Raw genomic sequence first — 22,610 nt, forward strand, 5'->3', positions numbered from 1 at the left:
TGGATAAAGTTTTCCAGTAGGAAATTCTGAGCCGTTGCCTGAAACTAAACTGGTTCCTTCCCATCTCTTAGATATCAATTAAAAATAATCTCTTCCAGGAGGTCTTTCATAATTAGTTTACAACAGTTTGCCACACCATACAATTCTCTTCTTTTGGCTTTTTAAAAAATAACAGTCATTTATAAAACAGCTAAAGTACGATATTTTTCTGTATATAGGGTGTATGTATATATTTAAGTTCAGGTTAACATGTCTTTTCAATTAGATTATAAATCTTATAAACCTTAGTGTTGCACATTCTATACTGTGAACTTTCTGGGCATTTGAATGAGGATGATATGAGCATCAGTAGTATGAATTAAACTTGTTAAAATTCTGCTTGTTCAAAGATATGTGTGTGGATATATATTGGATTGGCCAAAAAGTTCGTTCGGGTTTTTCTGTAACATTGGCCTAAAATCCGAACGAACTTTTTGGCCAACCCAATATATTTGAACTTTTTAAAGGTAAACCTAAATTTTTCAGATTTGGTGCATGTTGCCACACAACTTCTCAATGATCAATGGTAATAGACGGGCACATTGGGGGAATATCCAAAACTGTGGATAAATCACAATATTTTCTACTTGCTTTGGAAAATAGATTATTTTTTACAGTATGCCTTAAGAGTGGACATACATTTTTTTAAAATTAGCAATAATATCTAATGTTGGAGAAGTACAAGGAAATCAATATTTTCATACACTGCTGGAAAGTGAATTTGTATAAGCTTTCTGTAGGGCAGGTCAGCAATGCGTATCAACAGCCTTGTGACCCAGAAATTCCAACTCTATGAATTTATCCTAAAGAATTCACTAAGGATGTGTGCAAAGATTAGCTTAAAGGTTATCATAGCATTATTTATAAAAAGCAAGCAAAAAATGTGGCAACAGTATGAATGTCCAGCAACAGGGAACAGATTAAATGAATGAGCCTTCCTTATCTGTGTTTGAGTCCCAGTTCTAGCAATTATTAGCTGTATGACCGAGCAAGTTGCTTAATTTCTCTGGTCCTCAGTTTTCTAATCTTTAAAATGGGGACAATAATAATGTCAATTTTTCTACATGAAACAAGGTAGTAAAATAGAACTAGTTTCCTGAGATGTCAATAAACCTCACTGGTATCTTTGGTGTAAATTTCCCATTGGGCCATTCTCTCATGGGGTTGTTGGGAGAATTGAGTGAGATAAGACACGTCTGGCACGTAAATAGGTGCTTCTTATTATTATGGTACTTCTATATGGTATAATATTCAGCCTTTAAAAATGGTGTTGCAGGTGAATTTTAACATGGAAAGATACTTGGAATGTATTTTGGGTTTGTTTTGTTTCTAAAGTAAAAATTCAGTTTATTCATCTGTTTACCATACAGTACAAGAGAGGCAAAGTGTTTCACATCATAGATTTCACTTCCAACTCCTTGGAATGTTCATTCCTTTGGCTAAAAGGAGAAACTTGCTGGGAAAGTCAGGCAATGCTTAGGCAAGGTGAGGGATGGGTACAAGGGGGCTGTTAATTGCAAACTGAGTTTCTAGAGCTGTCACCTGGAATCACAGGAGCCCCACTTCTGGACACTTGTGCCATCTCAGGCATCACCCCCACCACCCAGGCTCAGCGACGCTTACTGGTAGTTACCCTTGCTGTCCTCCTGGATGTGGTAGTACGGGGCCCCGCCATACTTTCTCTTGAATTCAGACCTAATTTTCAATGTGTCCCCTTCCTTCACTGCAGGAGACCGTGGTTCTAATCAGGACTGTATCGTGAGTCCACTTGCCCTTCATGGAGCTGTACAGTCAGTCAGCAAAATACAGGGACTTCTTGTTCTGAATACACTTGACCAGGTTCAGGAAAACATTTTGCAGGTCTCCTTTGCCCTCCTTCTTGATCATAAGGACTATTGCTGTTGTACCTTTCAAACACTTTCTGGAGGTGACACACACCTGTCATGATGCTGACCCACTTGGAAACATCAGTTCCTTTGCTGTTCATTCCAGCATTACAGAGATCTCAAGTATGTCGGGCCAGTCAGTTCATAGTCAATGACAGATCCATCCTCTGCTCTTCTACCCTTTGCAAGGGCAACTATCAGCTTGCGGAAGTCATCAGATGTGTCAGAAGCGATGTCCTGGGACTTCCTGGTGGTCCAGTGGTTAAAAATCCACCTTCCAATGCAGGGGACATGGGTTCGATCCCTGGTCGGGGAACTAAGGTCCCACATGCCACGGGGCAACTGAGCCCACACGCCACAACTTAGAGAGCCCATGTGCCACAACTAGAGAGAAGCCTGCTCACTGCCATGAAAGATCCTGCGTGCCGCAACTAAGATCCGACGCGGCCAAAAATAATAAATAAATAAATATTTAAGAAAAGAAACGACGTCCTTCTCCAGACCAAGCTTGTACATTTCCTTGTAGACTGTTAATTTCCTGCAGCCCCTGGTTGGTCCCTGAGCAGATGATTTCAATGAGAGAGTCTTCATCTGTCACCAGCCCCTTCATGGAGGAGGCTTTCAACTTGGAATCCTCGTACTGAGTGGGTGTTTTCAGAAGGCCCCAAATCACCTTCTCCAAGTGGAGAAGTCTGGACAAGTCTGACTTCAGTGCTGATGCAAGTTCCTTTTTGGTCCTTCTCTGATAGGCAAAAGTAATATTCTGTCTCTGTTCATTGCTGCAGTTGGTCAGAATGTTGACGATGGTGACCTCATCCACACCTTTAGTCTTGATGGCCGTTTCAATGTTCATAGTGCCCCGCTCAGCATCCCAGCTGGTGTATGCTTTGACTGACCTGTCTACATTTGGGGGTGGATAGTGGTCACCTTCTAAACTGCACTTGCACAGAATTCTGTGAACAGTAGACATTTTGATAGAAGCTGGACCAGGAGCTGAGAGCTGCAAGTGGCCCCAGATGTGGAGCTGGAATGTGTTATTAAAAAAAACCAAAAACTCAAACTGCAAAATAGTATCTGGAAAAATAAACACTGAAATATTTGCTATGGTCATCTCTGGAGAGTGGATGATGCTTTTTTTCCCCCATTAATTATGTTTTATACTGAGCGTGTATTGATTGCTTTATAATGAGAACAAAAGTGAGTCAATTTCTGTTGAAAAAATTAAAGATCAGGATAAATAGGTGGGGCACAGAGGATTTTAAGCGCAGGGAAACTGCTCAGTATGATACTGTAACAATGGATTTGTGTTATTATACATTTGTCCAAACCCATAGGGTGTATAACACCAAGAGTGAACTCTAATATAAGCTATGAACTTTGGTTGATGATGTGTCAATGTCCTTGAACCTTGGCTGTTTCCTCCATCTTCTGGCAGATGATTAGAAAAAAACTGATTTCAACACTTTCTTCAGAAAAATATAATTGGTGAGGTAATATCTCCTTTAAAAGTCATGATAAATTTTAGAACGTAATAAAAATTCAGACTGTCTGCTTCATAAGAACATTTATTTGTCCAACACGCTCCACTTACTGCCTTTCTTGACCACCATCCATCTATAGTTTCGGCTAGAACCCTCAGGCCAACCTTTAGCTCTTTTTACTTTCTTATCATTTCTCCAGTCTGCCTCCTTGTCTTCATCCCTCTCTTTTTCGGTCAAACCCTTGTCATCTTTTACCTGGCCCGTGACCCGGCTTCTAGCCCCTCTTCCCTCCACCCTCAATTTGTTTTGCATATGCTGCTAGGGTTGCCTTTCTAAAACAGATATGATCTTCTTGTCTAAAATACCTTTGAGGTTTAAGACCTCAGAGGGACCTATGCTTTAGGTTTCCTATTAGGCTCAAAGGCTAAAGTACAAAAACAACAACCTGGTTTCAGCCAAATTTCCCCCAAGTTTGCTTCTTGCCATGCACTATCGTGTGCCAAGTTTCAGTCACCCTGAATCTCTCTGTTCCCCAAACATGGCTCTCTGCCTGAGCATCTCTTCCCACTCCCTGAAATAGCCTCCCTCCTCTTTTCTATCTAATGAATTCCTGCCCTCTTCTGTGATGCCATCTCGAAGACCCCGGGCAGAATCATATTCTCTGTCCTTTGAACTCCTACAAATCCTAACTTGTTCTGGCACTTACCTGTGGCCTAGTTTTCCCTACCTGGACTTTGAATTTCTCAAGGACACGAAAATGTCTTATTTGTCTTTGGATCCTCAGGGCCTAGCACAGTGCTTTAGCATATGGTAGGTGCTCATTAAATACATTTGAACACACAATTCAATGTGATCTTAAGATATAATGTGAACGTAAGATATGGTAAATTCATTATCTAGCATTTCAAGAACCAACCAGGCTACAGCTAGAATTGATAAATGAATTCTAGAGGTAATTTTCAAGCCTTATTTTCACACAGCTTTAAATCTCTCCATTCTTTCATTTCCCTCTTGTATGGGTCTTCATAAGCTTTGAGAAAAGACCAAAAAGGAGAAAATAGTCCTGCAAAAGAGAAAGGGCCTAGACAGCAAGTATCTGACCAAGCAAGAGTAAAATATGTTGAACTCCTTGAACATGATTGCCTTTAGTCATTCCTTATTATGAAAGTTTAGTTTCCCCAGCTAGATTCCAAGGTATTTGGAATTATTTTGTTTGTTTCTTTTATACGCTTATTAAGTTAGCTGCTGATTTAATGACTGTTTCAGTTTTTTCTGGATAATGCCTATCACTAAGCTTTAATAATGAGCTAAAAATGGCAAGGAAAAATGAAGTGATTTTAAGGTCTTAGTGCTTTGGGAAGGGACAGCTAGAGTTAAACAAAATGTTCTATTGATGTTCTGCCCCGTATTTATGTTAACAATTATTTTGTTCTGTTGTGATATATATAGACTTCCAAGTAGTATAATTTTCAGACAAGATTCAATTGGATTTTTAATTTTTAAAAACTTTAAATTTAATTAATGCTGTTGCTAGCATGCATTAGGCATTCAAGATATATTTTAAGCCATTCAACATTGACTTAATTAATGTTTAGAAATAATCAGAAACATTAAAGGAAACTTGACTTTTATATTTTAAATTTCAGTTTGTGCCACCTTCTCCCATTCAGGCTTCCACCAGTCACCTTCATCAAATCAAACAGGTAAGAAGAAGTTTTGAGAAACTGACAGCTGTTCATTAAAAAAAGTAAATTTTATTTTTCTTTTAAAAAATACCTGTGGTTCAGTAATTCTAAGTGAGGTCGCATGTGATTAAGTTTTTAATTCCAGGAATGGTTTCTCTAAAAAAAAAAAAAAAAAAGAAAAAAGAATCCAAAACAACTAAGGAGCCCTCTATTTATTTGGGTTATTAACTATCTTAATAAACTGATAGTTTCCTGAAATACTGCATACTCTTACCTTGAATCTAATTTCTTTCAGGGATCTCAAAGAAGATGATGAATGCTATATATGAAAATTAATTTTCAGGTTCATAATAGCCATAGTTATCATGGTTTTCTTAAATCCCTAGATGAAGAATTTTTTTTGACACATAAAACGGTCTTTATGCTATCATTTTGTGTTCACTTCTCAGTGATTTGAGTTCAGGGACACATTGTACCTCACTGTCTTATGTTTTGTGTGTGTGTGTGTGTGTTTAATAGCAAAAGCCTAATACAGAATTAAATCTTTGATTTATCCAAGGATTAGCCACAGAACTCAAAAGATCAAATCGCCATTCCACCACAGGTGGTGAGATTTTTTTTTTCACCCAACTACAAGCAGACTTTTGTTCAAGGCGGGGGCGCTTAACTGTTATGAAGCACTTATTATTCACTTAGCACTATAATAGGTCTCATCTGTGGTCTCATTTCATCCCACAACAAACTTATAAGGTCAGAAACCAAAGATGGCAGAAATTTAGTAATTTACCAGATGTCCAGAGTTAGCAAGTGTCAAGCCAAGACTTAGCCCCAAATTACTGGATTCTTTTACAGCTACCCTCACCATGTTTTCAGTGGCACAAAACCTGGAGTATCTTGTAACCCTAGTTTTTTGTACTCCAGCTCCTGCTTCCTTTCCCTCTCTCCCTCACACCATGGCTTCCCTAACGCCCAGCTTATCATGCACTAGCAAGAAAGTATGGTTTAAAAGATCCTTTTACTTTTTAGTAAATAAGACATTCTTTTACTGTTTGTCTTTGTGAGTATGTAGCTATTTAAGAAATTCCTAATGAAAGAACCTAAAACTAGTAGTTAAAGGGACCTCTGGTTTATTCGTGCAATTTTTTTTTGCTTCCCCTAAATTAGACCAAATATTTTAACATTGATTACTACATGTTTCTATTTGATTATGAAGCTTGAAATCAGGACTAATTTAATTGGTTAGTAATATAAATTGTAAAGCAACTTACTTCCATAGTGACAGAATATATATTATAAACATTTAAAATGAAACACAAGTGGTGATCATTTTTTGTAATATATAGAAATAGTGAATCACTATGTTGTGCACCTGGAACTAACATAGTGTTGTAGGTGAATTATACTTCAGTAAAAAATAAATTAAAATTTAAAAAATTTAAATAAAATTATAAAACAAAAATTAAAGCTAAAATAAAATAAAATGAAACACAAGTAGAAAATGAATGAAATGGGAAAATAGAAATAACATTAACTTTCAATCTGGGTGCTGATTGAATGGAAAATTAAGACTTATTTTCAGCAGTTTAATTGTCTGATAGATATCTTAAGTTGCATATTTCTTTACATGCATTCTTTAACCATGACTTCTTTTTAGCTATTGAACTTAACCTTTTAAGTACAAAACAGAAATGTCTGTTTCTTGCCTCATTACATTCTGAACTTTCACTCTAATGACATTAACAAAGGCATTTACTTAATTTCATTTTGTAGCAAAATGGGGGAAATAATAGTAGCTACTTCATAGGATTTTTGTGAGGATGAAAGGATTTAATATATGTGTGGTTCCTGGCACACTACATTAAAAATCGTTTAATGGAAATTTTAAAACACGCAAAAAAGAACCTCCATGTATTCAATATCCAGCTTCAACTATTGATTACATTTTGTACATCAGTTTTCAACTATCCCCTTCTGTTTTGGGGGGAGGAGCGTGCTTTAAAGTAAATCCCTAGTATCTTTTTACCCTTAAATACTCAGTATGAATCGCTGAGGACTTCTTATTTTACATAATCGCAATACCATCATCACATCTAACAGAGTTATTCCTTAATTTTATCTAATAACCAGTCCAGGTTAGATTTTCCTGATTCTCAAAAAATGCCTTTTTCACTGATTCAAACATGTTCCAACCATGAGCTTTTAGGTCTCTTTTATTTGAAACAGCCTTCCCCTCCCGTTTTTGTTCCATGACACTTCCTTATTGAAGAAACTAGGCCATTTGTCTTGTGGAAAGCCCCACATTCTGATTTTGCTTCCATGTGGTGCTGTTTAATATGCTCTTTTATTCCCTGTATTTTCTACAAACTGATTTGATTATATTTGCTTTTATTCTAAAACAAGCACACAGCCCCAAGTCAATATTAGGTTCTGGGTCAACTTTTAAGTAAGGGTATGGTTTAAGTTGCCCTTTTCCTATTAGGCATTTAATGGACAATTTCTTCTTCTTTTTTTTAAATGAAGCCATTTATTTATTTATTTATTTTAAAATTTATTTATTTATTTTTGGCTGTGTTGAGTCTTCATTGCTGCACGCAGGTTTTTCTCTAGTTTTGTGGTGAGCGAGGGCTGCTCTTCGTTGCGGTGCGCGGGCTTCTCATTGCGGTGGCTTCTCTTGTTGTGGAGCACGGGCTCTAGGCGCGTGGGCTTCAGTAGTTGTGGCACACGGGCTCAGTAGTTGTGGTTCGCGGGCTCTAGAGTGCAGGCTCAGTAGTTGTGGTACACGGGCTTAGATGCTCTGCGGCATGTGGGATCTTCCCGGACCAGGGCTCGAACCCGTGTCCCCTGCATTGGCAGGCAGATTCTTAACCACTGCACCACCAGGGAAGTCCCGGACAATTTCTTCTTGACTGTGGTTGTTAGTTGTTTTCTAGGTATTAGAGAGCTTGAGAACATCAAGCTAGAAGTTAATTTTCTTCTTTTTTTCAGCTTTGAGATATAATTGACATATAACATTGTCTAACTGTAAGGTGTACAACGTAATAATTTGATATGTGTATATACTGCAAAATGATTACCATGGAAGTTGATTTTCTAAACATAGTAATTCTTCCTAAATATTCAGGAATTATTCTAAGTCATTTTCCTTTCCTAATAACAATTGAGCTTATATTTCAAGAGGTTTGAAAGCACTCAGCCTTTATTTCCCTCTCTCCCAGTCCCCTGAACAAATAACGTCCCTGCAGAAATAGTTTGTGTATTAGTTTGCTAGGATTACCCTAACAAAGTATCATAAACTGGGGGCGTAAACAGACGTTCATTTTCTCACAGCTCTGGGGGCCAGAAGTCTGAAATCAAGGTGTTCTCGGGATTAATTTCTTCGGAGGGCTGTGAGAAAAGGATCTGTTCCAGACCTCTCTCCTTGGCTTGTAGATGGCCATCTTCATGTTCACATGGCATTCTCCTTGTACAAGTGTCTATCTCCAAATTTCTCCTTTTTATAAGGACATTAGTCATATTGGATTGGGGCCCACATTAATGACCTTATCCTAACTTGATTACCTCTGCTAAGACCCTCTCTCCAAATAAAGTCATATACTGAGGCACTGAGGGTTTGGATTTCAACATATGGATTTGAGGGGGAAACAATTGAACCTGTAACAGTTCGTTCACAACATATTATTCTATAACTTTACATTTATTTCCCGACTTGTTAAATAGAAAATAAAATCATTGGTACCCAATAAGAACTTGACTTTCTCTGTATTGCCTTCAGTAAAATCAATTAAAAAATTATCTACTTACATACGACCTCTGCATTTCTAGCATCCCTTGTATTTATATCTTCACAAATGTAAACTTTAGCCACACATTTTACAGTCTTCTTTTTATATTACCTAGTTTGGATAGATTAAACTGGGTTTAGACACAAATGTAGGGGAAGTTTATGAGATGAGGCCATTTGAAACAGATTATACCAGCTGGAGTACAGGGCATGATTGTGATAGGGACAATTTAGATATTGTCTGTTCCATAAGGTGTGCCTGTGAGCTTTTTCTTCTGCTGGCCAGGTTTCACAGTTAGTCTGTCTTATGGACTTTGTTACCATTTTTTAGTCTAGTAAAGCAATGACATTAGATTTCTGTGATTTGTTTTTGAGTTTTCCTTGGAACCTACAAAGTACCTAGTCCCTCTTATGAAGAGACCTTCTCTAAGGGAATAGCCTAGCTTGTTTTAAAAGAAATTTAATTTGATCTTAGTTTACAGATTGTTTCATTCCTTCAACAAGCATTTATTGAGCAAGGTGCCACTGGGCAACTAAAATCTTTCAAGCATACTCTCCTTCAGAGAGCAAAAGTGGGTGACTTCCTATTTTCATTTTTACCTTAGATACTAAAAAGTTGAAAGCTAAGTTCAGTGCTCAAGTACAACAACTGTCCTTAACCTAGGTTTCTAGCATACAGTACTCTTTGCCCTTGACAGTTACATGGCTCTTGACTTTTAATCCTTAATTTAACAATCTTATTTTATTATAAGCCATCTCATATCCGTTTTGGAAATAGGCAAGATGTAAATAATAAAAGTGTCAACCCACTTTTACTAATGATCCTAAAATAGCTGTTGTTGGGGAATGCTCCAACTTTCAGTGGGAGAAACAATAAGCAAAATTCTGTCCTAGTTCTGGGAAAATTTGCTCTTTACTTGTGGATTGAGTGAATTACAAAATACTTTGAGCTTCTCCCTAGAGGAAAACATCTACGTCAATATTAAATGGAAGAACTATACTAACAATTACATTTCACTGAAAAGATTTACTGTTATTCCATTGTTTTAAAAGGCTGATTAACTTCTTAAACTTCCTTTCCCAATTTCTCTCATTTTCCATAATGTCATCAAAATAGTCAGTCTCACAGTTTTAAGACTCAAAGCTCTAGGTTCATCTTCAATTCTTCCTTATTTTTGTGCTGTATCCAATTAGGCATCTAATCCTATTAATTCTTCCTTGACGACACCTTCTCTGTTCCCATTACTACTTCCTTCTGTCCCTTGGGTCCAGATTACTGTAATAATATTCTAATAGATTTCCTATCTCTGCTAATTTAATCCGACTTCCACAACCAACACCAAAATATCTTTTTTAAAACATTATTTTCATCTTTTTCTCTCCTGTGCAAAAGTTACAATGGCTTCCCATTACCTTCTGAATAATAATAAGAAGAATAGCTAGGCTGTATTGAGCACTTACTATGTGCCAGACCTTTTAATAGGAGCTGTACAAACACCTCATTATCCTTATTATTATCGTCATCTTTATAGGATGAAGAAACTGAGGCTCAGGTTAAGTTGCTTGCCTAAGGTCACACAGGTAGCAAGTTATGGAGCTGGGATTTGACTCAGTTCTGTTTGGCTCCAAAACCAGTGGTCCTAACAGCTATGCTATTCTGCCCAAACTCTTTAAATTCAATCTCTTCCATTATTTAAGATCCCATAAATCTGGTGCTCTTACCAGTTTTCTTTCTCATTGCTCTGTAGTGCAAATTGCCTTTCAGCCAAGCTAGTCTCACTACCGTCTAACCTGCCATATTCTTTCTGTCCTCTAAACTTCTGTTCATATGGTTCCTTCTGCTGTTACAGCCTCCCCTCCACCCTCTGCTTGTCCAGATTTTAAACATCTTTCAAGGCCAAGGTCAAATTGTAACTCACACAACTCACACCACTCTTTATTACAGACCATTTATGACATTTATTGTTTATACTGTAGCCAATAATATTTAAACTCTTTTAATCACGCACTGCATCAATAAAAACTGAGCACATGCTTCCAATTTATGTATATTGTATTTACATTATCGCCATATACTGTGAATATAGTGTATATTGAGTGCCAGCATATAGTGTGAATCATAGAATATATGCAAGATAGAGACATAACAAGGATGAGATGAAGATGAATTGATGTTTCTAGAAATTTTTAAATTTTATTTTATTAATTATAGATGATTATTGAGAGTCAATATGAATTCATATTTCCAATAGTCTTGAGGATTAGAATTACTTTAGCCAGCTCCTTGACAAAGCAGATTAGCTCAGCATTGTGTTTTCAGTCAGGGGGCTGATGAGGAGTTGTGCCAGGAGAGGCTGTTGTCTGCACAGACTTGCATTACTAATCTCTGTCCAAGGTTTCTCGTGGGAATCTTGTTAAGGCACTTGTCCATTTTGTGGTGCTTGGTTTAGTTCAAACTAGATAATATATCCATATGCCTGCCTAACCTGGCACAGGCGAACTGCAATTAGTTGTACTTAGCTAAAGGCCAAAAAAATGCTCTTCTCTCACAAGATGTTTGGACCCTATGGGCTGAGTGAGGGCACCAGTGTCAATCTGTATGTCTAATATCGGCAAGCTTTCATTTCTTACTGCCTTAGATTTTAAAGTATATAAATTAAATTTCTATTTTTTTTTCTTTATTCTTCTCAGTGGATCATCTTGTACACCTCCTGGGCTATGACTATGCTTACTTTGGAGACTGACTAAATGTATATAATAAAGCTTGTCTTTCCAATATGATTCTAGGCCTCTTTAAGGGAAGGCTCATCTGCTTATTTCATGTTCCGCATAATATTTAGCACCATATTTCCCCAGCGCCATCCTAAGTTCTTCATTATTTGTGAAGTATGTTTTTAGGAATGCCAGGATGAATTTGGACTGTGGGTTGTTGCGGTTTTCTTTAACCATTTAACCATTTTTAAGACTACAATTCAATGGTATTAAGTACATTCACAATGTTGGGCAGCCATCACTACTCTACACTTCCAGGACTTCTTCATCCCAAACAGAAACTCTGTACCCATTCAGCAATAACTCCCCATTCTACCCTCCCACTCCTGTAACCTCTGTTCTACTTTCTGTCTCTATGCATTTGACTATTCTAGGTAGCTCATATAAGTAGAAGCATACAATATTTGTTCTTTTGTGTTTGGTTTATTTCACCTAGCATAATCTTTTCAAGATTCATTCATATTTTAGCATGTGTCAGAACTTCATTCTTTTTATGGCTGAATAATATTCCATTGTATGTATATACCATCTAAAAAAAGCTATTCATCTGGTAAAGGATACCTTTTGGTATTGTGAATACTGCTGCTATGAACACTGGTATACAAGTATCTGTTTGAGTCCCTGCTTTCAATTCTTTTGGGTATATACCGAGGAATGGGATCGCTGGATCATATGATAATTTAATCTTTAACTTTTTGAGAAACCAATTTTTTCCCAGAGTTTGCACCATTCTACATTCCCACTAGCAATTTATGTTCCAGTTTCTCCGCATTCTCACCAACACTTGTTTTTTTCCCCCATATTTTAAAATAATGCCTATCCTAATGCATGTAAAGCAGTATCTCATTATGGGTTTGATTTGCATTTCCCTAATAACAAATGATGTTGAGCATCTTTTCATATGCTTATTGGCCATTTCTATATCTTCTTTGGAGGAACATCTATTCAAATCCTTTGCCCATACAGATTTTCCTCAACTTGTGATGGGCGTATGTCCCAATAAACCTATCATAAGTTAAAAATATCCTAAGACGAAAATGCATTTAATGCACCGAACCTTCTGAACATCATAGCTTAGCCTAGCCTATCTTAAACGTGCTCAGAACACTTATATTAGCCTACAGCTGGGCAAAGTCATCTAACACAAAGCCTATTTTATAATAAAGTGTGGAATATCTCATGTAATTTATTGAATACTGTCCTGAAAGTGAAAACAGAATGGTTGTCTGGGTACAGAATGACTGTAAGGGTATCGGGTGTTTACCTTCGTGATCGCGTGGCTGACGGGGAGCTGCCATGGCTGCCGCTGCCCAGCATCACGAGAGAGTATCTGACTGCATATCACTAGCCCGGGAAAAGGTCAAGTTCAAAATCGAAGTAGGGTTTCTACTGAATGCACATCGCTTTCGCACCATCGTAAAGTCGAAAAATTATAAGCAGAACCATTGTAAATTGGGGACCATCTGTATTTCAAGTGAGTTGTTTTGTTGTTGTCTCTGAGTTGTAGGAATATTTTATAAATTCTGGATATTAATCCTTTATCAGATATATGATTTGCAAACATCTCCAATTCTGTGATTGTCTTTTCACTCTCTTTTGATGCAGAAAATTTTAAATTTTTATGAAGTTCAATGTATTTTTTCTTTTGTTACCTGTGTATCATATCCAAAAAAATCATTGCCAAATCCAATGACATGAAGCTTTTGTCCTATGTTTTCTTCTAAGAGTTTTATAGTTTTAAGTCTTACGTTTAGGTCTTTGATCCATTTTGAGTTAATTTTTGTATATGGTGTAAGGAAAGAGTTCATTCTTTCTCATGTGGATGTTCAGTTTTCCAGCACCATTTGTTGAAAAGACCGTCCTTTCCCCACTGAATGGTCTTGGCATCCTTATTGAAAATCAACTGACCATATACGCAAGGGATTATTTCTAGGCTCTCTCTATTCTATTCCATTGGTCTATATGTCTGTCCTTATGCCAGAACCACACTGTTTTGATTGCTGTAGCTTTGTGTAGTGAGTTTTAAAACCAGGTAGTGTAGTCCTCCCAAGTTTATTCTTCTTTCCCAAGGTCATTTTTCTATTTTGACAGAAAATGCCATTGAGATTTTTTTTTTAAACAATCACTTTTGTTATTTATTTATTTATTTATTTATGGCTGTGTTGGGTCTTCGTTTCTGTGCGAGGGCTTTCTCTAGTTGCGGCAAGTGGGGGCCACTCTTCATCGCGGTGCGCGGGCCTCTCATTATCGCGGCCTCTCTTGTTGCGGAGCACAGGCTCCAGACGTGCAGGCTCAGTAATTGTGGCTCACGGGCCTAGTTGCTCCGCGGCATGTGGGATCTTCCCAGACCAGGGCTCGAACCCGTGTCCCCTGCATTAGCAGGCAGATTCTCAACCACTGTGCCACCAGGGAAGCCCTGCCATTGAGATTTTGATAGGGGTTGCCTTGCATCTGTAAATCACTTTGGGTAGTATTGCCTTTTTAACAATATTAAGTCTTCCAATTCACAAACGCAGGATGTCTTTCCATATGTGGGTTATTTTTTAAAGTAACTATTTATGTGAAGAATACTTGCATACTTATAAAAAGGTCAAACAATATGGTAAAGTACAGAGAAAGAGAGAACAAATTGCCACAGATCTCACTACTCATTGATAAGTACTGTTAACTTTTTGGGGAACATCCTTCTGAGCACCTCTCATTTACAGTTTTACATAAAAAGCATTTGTGGTTTTTTCCTACTTAATATGTAATACATGTTTTTCAATGTCAATGACTAGATTTAAATAATGCTTGTACCATCACTTGCTTAAGCAAACCCATGCTGAAAGACATTTAGTTTGTTGGACTGTGAGTACTATTTGTTAATATAATAGTATTAATGGTTGGAAAAATAGTTTAATGTTTAATGTTTGATGTTTTCTCTTTTGAATGAAGAAAGGTACAAAGTTTTTCATCTAATCAATTCCTGCATATCCAATGTACTATAATGCATAAGTAATAGATCTCTGGTGCAGTAGATGCAACAATGAAGAGTAGAGAACCAGACACTTGTTTAGAGATTTGTTTATACTCTAGCTCTACTATAGCCCAGTGAATAACAATAAATGTACAGCCAAACGAAGTAAAACTTGGTAAAATCATAGGAACAGGGTATTCAGTTTATTCTCACGTTCTCACCTTTCAGGAAGAAGCCATGGATTTAATGAATAGGGAAACAATGCATGAATGGTGAGTAGTGTGCATTGAATTACTATTCTGATCACATTCAGTTATATCTTTTTTTTTTAGATAGGTAAGCTTCAGTACTGATATCTTTTCTTTTGTAAGGAGGTACAAACTGCAACACAGATGGGTCAATCTTGGAAAGAAACTTTGAAGTATGGTATGGTATGGTATTAGCACTTCAATTTTGTAGAAAATTTGAAATTTTTACTGATTTTTAATGTTGGCACTATGTAGTTTTGCTGTAATTTCTAGAAATTTAAACTCTCATTTGAAACTAAAATTATATATGCTACATAATTTTTTATTGCTCTTAAGAAACAGTTTATGATTTACCCATAAAAATAACTAATTGTTTGAGAGTGGGGTTCAAAGTAAATAGTTGTCTGATACAAAACCACTGTTCCTGTGGATCAACTTCCTCTCTGTCCTAGTGAGTCTAAAAAAAGTTCAGTTGTGCTGGTTGAATTGCTTAGATGATGAAATGATAAATGATTTCACTCCCTTCTATGTAATTTATTAGCTATATATTAGAGTTTTAAACCACAGACCATGGATTTACTGGGAAAATACTGCATTTTTATGCCTGTAATACATATACTCCTACTAACATTTTAACGTACAGCCTTTCATTTAAACATGTTTGGAATGTAGTTACATTCCGTGCTAACATTTTTTTATGTCCCTGTACATATTATAATTACTAAGTTGTGGTAGTTGAATGATGTTTAGGGTTCTTTTCCATGGACATCTCAGATAATGACAAAATAAGAACTGAGCTGAAATTTGAGTAGAAGAGGTTCTGGTTAGATGTCAGTTTCTAGATTTGGGGATTATTAGGTCGGGAAATGGGTCATCAGCAGAAGCAGTGACATCTTATTTTCTTTTGAGCCCTGAGCGCCTTAGATGGCCATCTATTCCTGATTTAGGAATAAGTCCTGAAGAATGAGTAGATAACCTCTGGAGCCTGTCACTTTTCATGTTTTGGTGCTAATACAATTTATAGAGGCTCTTGGATTCCCTTAACTGACCCAATTCTAATTACTTTAACTGTTGGTGTGAGTGAGTAAATCTGCAAGTGTGTTAGAAAGAGGAAAGAAACATGTAATACAACTTTACTTGTGTCTTGGAGAAGAAAAGAGCACGTTTTAAAATCCTGAATTGTGTGGTCCTGATTTTGTCCACATAAAATCTATAAACATTTTTATAGCTGTTAATTTTTGTTGTCCCATTTGTATCTTAGTTCTAACCAATGCTTTTTTGATCCTTTCCTGGACACAGCATTGTAGTTTTCAATAACAAAGCACAGGTCAAACCCAAAGAGAAAGACTGAAATTTAGGATTTGTGTATATGCTCAATATTGAGTAGTCACATTCTAGGTCTTTTTTGGGTGCTAGGGAAGCCCCTTATCCGGCATGTAGCTCTCTTTCCCAAAAGGCAAAAGGTGCCTTTGCTTATTGAAGTGAATCTTGGGTTCCCTGCTTGCTTTAGGATGGTGAGAGCTCCATGGTACAACCACTGACACAGTAAGGATTCCCTTCCCCGTGCCATAGCTATCACCCTCAGCACTTGATAAGTAAGCAATAGGGGACACTGCTTATAAAGAGTAACAACGACTGAGAGAAACCACCTTCTCCAAAGTCCACTGATTTAATTCTAGCACCCCCAACAGCTTCTCTCACCAGGGCGACTGAGCAGGTAAGAAAGGAGTGTCTAAAAGTCTGTGTCCCTTGAAATACTTATAAAACATCAATGTTTCACCACCCAAATCTTTTGGGGGGTACATTTTGCTATAGTTATATCTGATTCAAAATGGCAGTTTTCCCTTTCATTTCTTAAACTATTATTTACATATTACAAAAGTCACCAGCCTTTAAGTATACGATTTGATTCATTTTGGTAAATGTGTACAATCCTGTAACCGTAACCATAATCAAGATATAGAACAGTTCCGACACTCTGAACAGTTTCCTCATGATCTTTCACACTTGATCTCCTCCCCCCCCCCACCCCTGCCCACCCTAGGAAACCACTGATCTGCTTTCTGAGAAAAGTTATACCGGGTTCAATCCCTGGTTGGGGAACTAAGATCTGCAAGCTGCACGGTGCAGCCAAAAAAAAAAAAATTAAAGCTCCAGGTTCTGTGACAACCAAACAAGTAATGTCTTTTTAGCTAAATTAAAATGTCATTGTTTTGGTTTATCATTTTGTATTATTGAAAAGAATCAACTAAGAACATGTGAAAACATGTGAACATATGAAGAATCAGTAATTCATTAAACCTGTCTGAACATAGCCTTCCTCTGACCCAGCTTGTTCGTAAGGATCAGAGCTAACTCTCGAATAAACGAATGAACGTTTAACAACCGTACCCTCTCATTCACTCATGATTTTCACCTTGTCTTAAGGCAGGTCACAGCCAGGACTACAGGTCCTTCTAGCTTTTATTCCCCACAACTTGGGAAAATCCTGAATCCTTATAAGTTACAAGACAGTTTTCTGTCCTGAGGCTTTCCTGTTTTTACCTAGATTTAGAGAAAAGCAATGAAATCATGTGATGTGGGATACTACATAGAGTCCTCTTTTAGTGTATATCCTTAGATCTGTTATAACGAAATAGTCACAGCTGATCTTGTTCAAATGTTTTCTTGTAACGATTATAATTTTATTTTAGAAGTCAAAGCCCCAACCAACACTGTTAGACCAAGTATCCTTGGACCATTAAAAAGAAAAGGTACTTTTATCTACCAACAGAAATAAATATAACTTTATTTTCATAAGATATCACATAAAATCAAGTATTATACAAAAATTCATTTTAAAGGATTTATTGATTTAAAATATATTTGATAAATTACTAGAGGCCTTTTGTTTTACTGAAATGAAACTATATGTAAAGACATTTTGAAAGCTATAAAAAGCCATATAAATGTGAATTGAAAAATTTAATTCCAGTTTAGTCAACTATTATGATTTTCATTATATAATTCGCCAAGCTAGCTGCCTTAAATACTTTCTGAAACAAGGTGGGGAATGAATGAATAAATAGAGTGATTCAGCCATCAAGTATTCTCCTGAATCTCAACCCCTGACCTGCCCCACCACTACACGTACACGTTGATATCATATGAATAAGTTGACACAAATTAGATCCACTTACAACACTAAAAATATATGCTAAAGTGTATGTTGATGTTTCAGTTGTTTATGGGGGTTATGTTTGGTTAAATATATGGAAAATTATCCACCTATTCAGTAATAAAAGGACAGGGAAAGAACAGAAGTGTTTTTTTTTTTTAAACTGCCACAGTTCTGGATCCCCTTTCTCACCCCTGCCTCACTAAGCTATGTACTTCTTCCCTTTTTTTTGATATGACTACTGAATTATAGGCTTAATACAAAGTTAAACTATAATAGAGAGGGAAAATGGATGAATGGGAACGGAGATTAAACTTAAAAATGTATATTTGTGAAAAATCCATTAAGATGGGAAAGAAGAAGGAGAAAGAAGAAGAAATGGAAGGGGAGGAGGAGGGGGAGAGGTAGGGGAAGGAGAAGGAGGAGAGCAAAACTAGAGGGAAGGAAACTGAAATGTACTGCAGTGTTCCCTGCATTTGGCATGAATTAATGGCAATCTTCCTAACAACATACCTAACTCAGCGTGTACTCATTATATTCTAAGACTAAGAGGAGATCAGTTCTGGAAAATGCTCTCTTACAAACTAAGCACATTGTTTTATGACAATGGATCAATGACCTAGCTTAAGTGTCTTTTACCTGTGCTGTGAAGTTTGGCTAATGTTGAAAAAAACATTCAAATGTATTAGCAGTTGAAGAGCTGTTAGGAAGTTGGGGGGTCATTTGAGTATTTAAAATCAAATACACTTAAATTAAAGACAGTGTTTTACTAAATTAAAATAATTCTTCTTTTAAGATAACACATAAAATGTTTCATGACATTGAAAATGCCTGGAATTTTCTTAGAATTTATGATTTTAAAAATTGTTTTTATATTTCAATTTTGACATAATAGACTTGGTTTCCATCCAGTGTTTTGGTGGATGTGGCATGTTCCACATGAGCTTCTTGTACCTGGTTTTCAGCTGCTCTGGAAGTTGACTGCCTCATTTCTTTGAGGTGTCCCTAAGAACTCCAAAGCAAATTCTATAAGTACCACACGGTCTATATGTTTTAAGTCAGACCCTCCCAAACATAGTCTATACAGATCTGGTCAAAGTTTATCTGACTTTCCAGATGTAATAACAGATTAAACAGAAATTTAATTTTATTTATATATTTTGGAATATGAATATTTATTTGGGAAACAACAAAGTATGTCCGATTATCACATTAATACAAGTGAAGTGTGGGGAAAGATGGTATAAAAAATCAAAAAGAGGTCCTGGGGGGAAAAACAAAAAAGAATGAGGACTCTCTGTAAAGTGGAGGAGAGATAAGGGTTAGAGTCTCCAAGCATATGAAAGCATATTTTATGGTGATTAGCAGCAATTACTTCCATTGGGAACAAGCAAGAAAAAATAAGGCTTCAAGTGGGAATTCTGAGAAATCTACAGAAATTGGGCAGCTGTAAATATTGTTTTACAAGTAATAATGATTTTAGCAAAGAAAATTTTAATTTTCTTCTATGATGAATTTGTTTTGATTTGTCTTGTTTTTAATTTAAACCGAAAAGGAGAGATGAGTAGTTTTTCCATAATGGTGTAAGTGTATCTGGCATGGGACAATACCTAGACCTCTTTCGAGCTTTGTGAGCCATGATTATACTCCTAAGGAAGGTCTGGAAATCTCTATTCCTAGGGATATTTTTTAATGAGTAGGTGGCCTTAGTGTTTTATCATTCAAATATATTCCACCCTAGAAGTTATGGACTTGATCATCAGTTTTACTCACATCCAGACATGGTTATCACATGAATGTGTAACATTTACTTCAAAGTGAAGATTATAGCAATGTGGTTTTTTGAGATTAAATTTTTCTCCCTAATCTTTGAAAATGTATTTATTTTGTTCATTGTATGCTGTAAAAAATAAATCGATCTATTTAGTTCATTGTGTATGTTTAGCAAAATAAGGAGAGCAGTAACTTAAAGTTTTAAAATAAGGAATGAGATTAAATTATGGTACATCCTTACTACATAGCTATATAAACTTATGTTGTAGAATTTAGTTAATAATATGAGAAAAATTGTAATAATTAAAAACAAGAAGTAGATTACATATCAGTATTATATACAGTACAAATCCAATTTTGTTTAAAAAAATCATGTATACATACATATTCAGGAATTACTGAAAAATGGTTATCTCTGGATAATGGTGATGTAAAATTTTTTCCTTTTGTTTTTCTGTATTTTATAAATTAATTGCAATGAACAAGTTTTACTTTTGCAATTAAAAGCATAATAAACACGTTGGACAAAATATATCTACCTTGATCTGCATTTTTGTCATAGGTGAAATGACATTTGAACATCAGCCAAAGAGATTTTTTCCAAGACACAACCAACGTGCTTTCTTCTGATACTACCCAACTATCTGATAGGAATGTATTGTGAGGATTAACATGAGATTTTAAGCATTCGTTGGCCACTTTTAACTTGGTTTTTAAGTCTACTTTGGTTATTGTATATACTCAGAAGTATGGTATATTATGAAATATTTTTAGAAGTTTTAAAAAACGAATATCCCAAATGGATACTATAATATTAACTTTAGTTCTTCTCCCCAACACTTATGTGTGACATTAATACATGGTAGACACATTTTAATTTTATATCTTTATTAGAGTATAATTGCTTTACAATGGTGTGTTAGTTTCTGCTGTACAACAGAGTGAATCAGCTATATGTATACATATATCCCCATATCCCCTCCCTCTTGAGACTCCCTCCCACCCTCCCTATCCCATCCCTCTAGGTTGTCACAAAACACGGAGCTGATCTCCCTGTGCTCTGCAGCTGCTTCCCACTAGCTATCTATTTTACATTTGGTAGCGTATATGTGTCAATGCTACTCTCTTACTTCATCCCAGCTTCCCCTCCCCACCCCATGTCCTCAAGTCCATTCTCTACGTCTGTGTCTTTATTCCTGCCCTGCCACTAGGTTCATTGGTACCGTATTTTTAGATTCCACGTATGTGCATTAGCATACAGTATTTGTTTTTCTCTTTCTGACTTGCTTCACTCTGTATGACAGACTCTAGGTCCATCCACCTCATTACAAATAACTCAATTTTGTTCCTTTTTATGGCTGAGTAATATTCCATTGTATATACGTGCCACATCTTCTTTATCCATTCATCTGTCGATGGACATTTAGGTTGCTTCCATGTCCTGGCTATTGTAAGTAGTGCTGCAATAAACATTGTGGTACATGACTCTTTTTGAATTATGGTTTTCTCAGGGTATATGCCCAGTAGTGGGATTGCTGGGTCATATGGTAGTTCTATTTTTGGTTTTTTAAGGAAGCTCCATACTGTTCTCCATAATGGCTGTATCAATTTACATTCCCACCAACAGTGCAAGAGGGTTCCCTTTTCTCCACACCCTCTCCAGCATTTATTGTTTGTAGATTTTTTGATGATGGCCATTCTGACCGGTGTGAGGTGATACCTCATTGTGGTTTTGATTTGCATTTCTCTAATGATTTGTGATGTTGAGCATCTTTTCATGTGTTTGTCAGCAATCTGTATGTCTACTTTGGAGAAATGTCTATTTAGGTCTTCTGCACATTTTTAGATTGGGTTGTTTGTTTTTTGATATTGATCTGCATGAACTGCTTGTATATTTTGGAGATTAATCCTTTGTCAGTTGCTTTGTTTGCAAATATTTTCTCCCATTCTGAGGCTTGTCTTTTTGTCTTTTTTATGGTTTCCTTTGCTGTGCAAAAGCTTTCAAGTTTCATTAGGTCCCAGTTGTTTATTTTTAATTTTATTTCCATTACTCTAGGAGGTGGGTCAAAAAGGATCTTGCTGTGATTTATTAGACACATTTTTAGAAGTGGGGTTTTGGCATTAGATTAAGAGGTATTAGAGATATACATAAAAATGCAAGCTTGGAAAAGAGTCATCTTCTGCCCCATCTTTTCTATCTTGGATTTTTGTGTGCTTTGTTAGGCTGAGCATATTATTTAAAAGTGTGCCAGTAAAGCAAGTTTTAATGATCAAAATGGGAAATACAGTGAATGGATTTTTATTACCGTTACTGTTGGTTTTGTTTTACTGCTCTTATGAAACTGCTCTTGTAACTAATGCCAATTCTTTGCCTCACATATTTTGCATTCATTTGTAGACAAAGCACAGAGATCTCTTGAATTCTGTTATCAGTGAGTGGTATTTTCTTTTTCCTAGTCTATCTTCAGATGCTCTTGATAGAAACAGCAGCAGTGCAGGGTCTTCTCATAATTCACCAGCTAAAATCAGCACTGTCACAAACTCTCCTGTGTTGCCTTCTGATTCTAGTTCTCTATTCATTCTAGCAGATGAGCTTTTAACTAAGTGGTTTACCTATCCCAAGGCTCTCCCCAATAGAGCAATGGAGAAACAAACGTGCACTCGCTTGATCTCCCTCTCTCTCTCTCTCTCTCTCACACACACACATACACACACACACACATTGGAGCAATAACAGGATTGTACGTGGTATAATTTAGGCTATTTCCTATTTTTTTTTTCTCAGTTTCCTAGAATTCTGTTTATCTATAGAACTTGCATGTCTACTTC

The 22,610-nt window shown here is 36.4% G+C and overlaps 1 protein-coding gene and 1 pseudogene across 4 annotated transcripts in view; one reads left to right on the plus strand and one right to left on the minus strand.

Annotated features, from left to right (window-relative positions):
• The window catches only part of LOC132356956 (P2R1A-PPP2R2A-interacting phosphatase regulator 1-like), a 63,545-nt gene that overhangs the window by 13,714 nt on the left and 27,221 nt on the right, over positions 1 to 22,610 (plus strand). For 2 of the 4 annotated variants that reach the window (XM_059910218.1, XM_059910215.1), the window contains exons 4-7: positions 5,053 to 5,109; positions 14,832 to 14,875; positions 14,975 to 15,029; positions 16,896 to 16,965. In XM_059910218.1, the coding sequence (XP_059766201.1) occupies positions 5,053 to 5,109; positions 14,832 to 14,875; positions 14,975 to 15,023 (150 nt within the window). In that variant the 3' untranslated portion in view covers positions 15,024 to 15,029; positions 16,896 to 16,965. Of the gene's footprint in view, positions 1 to 5,052; positions 5,110 to 14,831; positions 14,876 to 14,974; positions 15,030 to 16,895; positions 16,966 to 22,610 lie in introns of those variants that run through there. The other 2 variants (XM_059910217.1, XM_059910216.1) reach the window with 2 other exon arrangements.
• LOC132357876 (annexin A2-like) lies at positions 1,623 to 2,943 on the minus strand (annotated as a pseudogene).

The sequence above is a fragment of the Balaenoptera ricei genome, chromosome X, assembly GCF_028023285.1.
Source record: "Balaenoptera ricei isolate mBalRic1 chromosome X, mBalRic1.hap2, whole genome shotgun sequence".
NCBI lineage: Eukaryota > Metazoa > Chordata > Mammalia > Artiodactyla > Balaenopteridae > Balaenoptera > Balaenoptera ricei.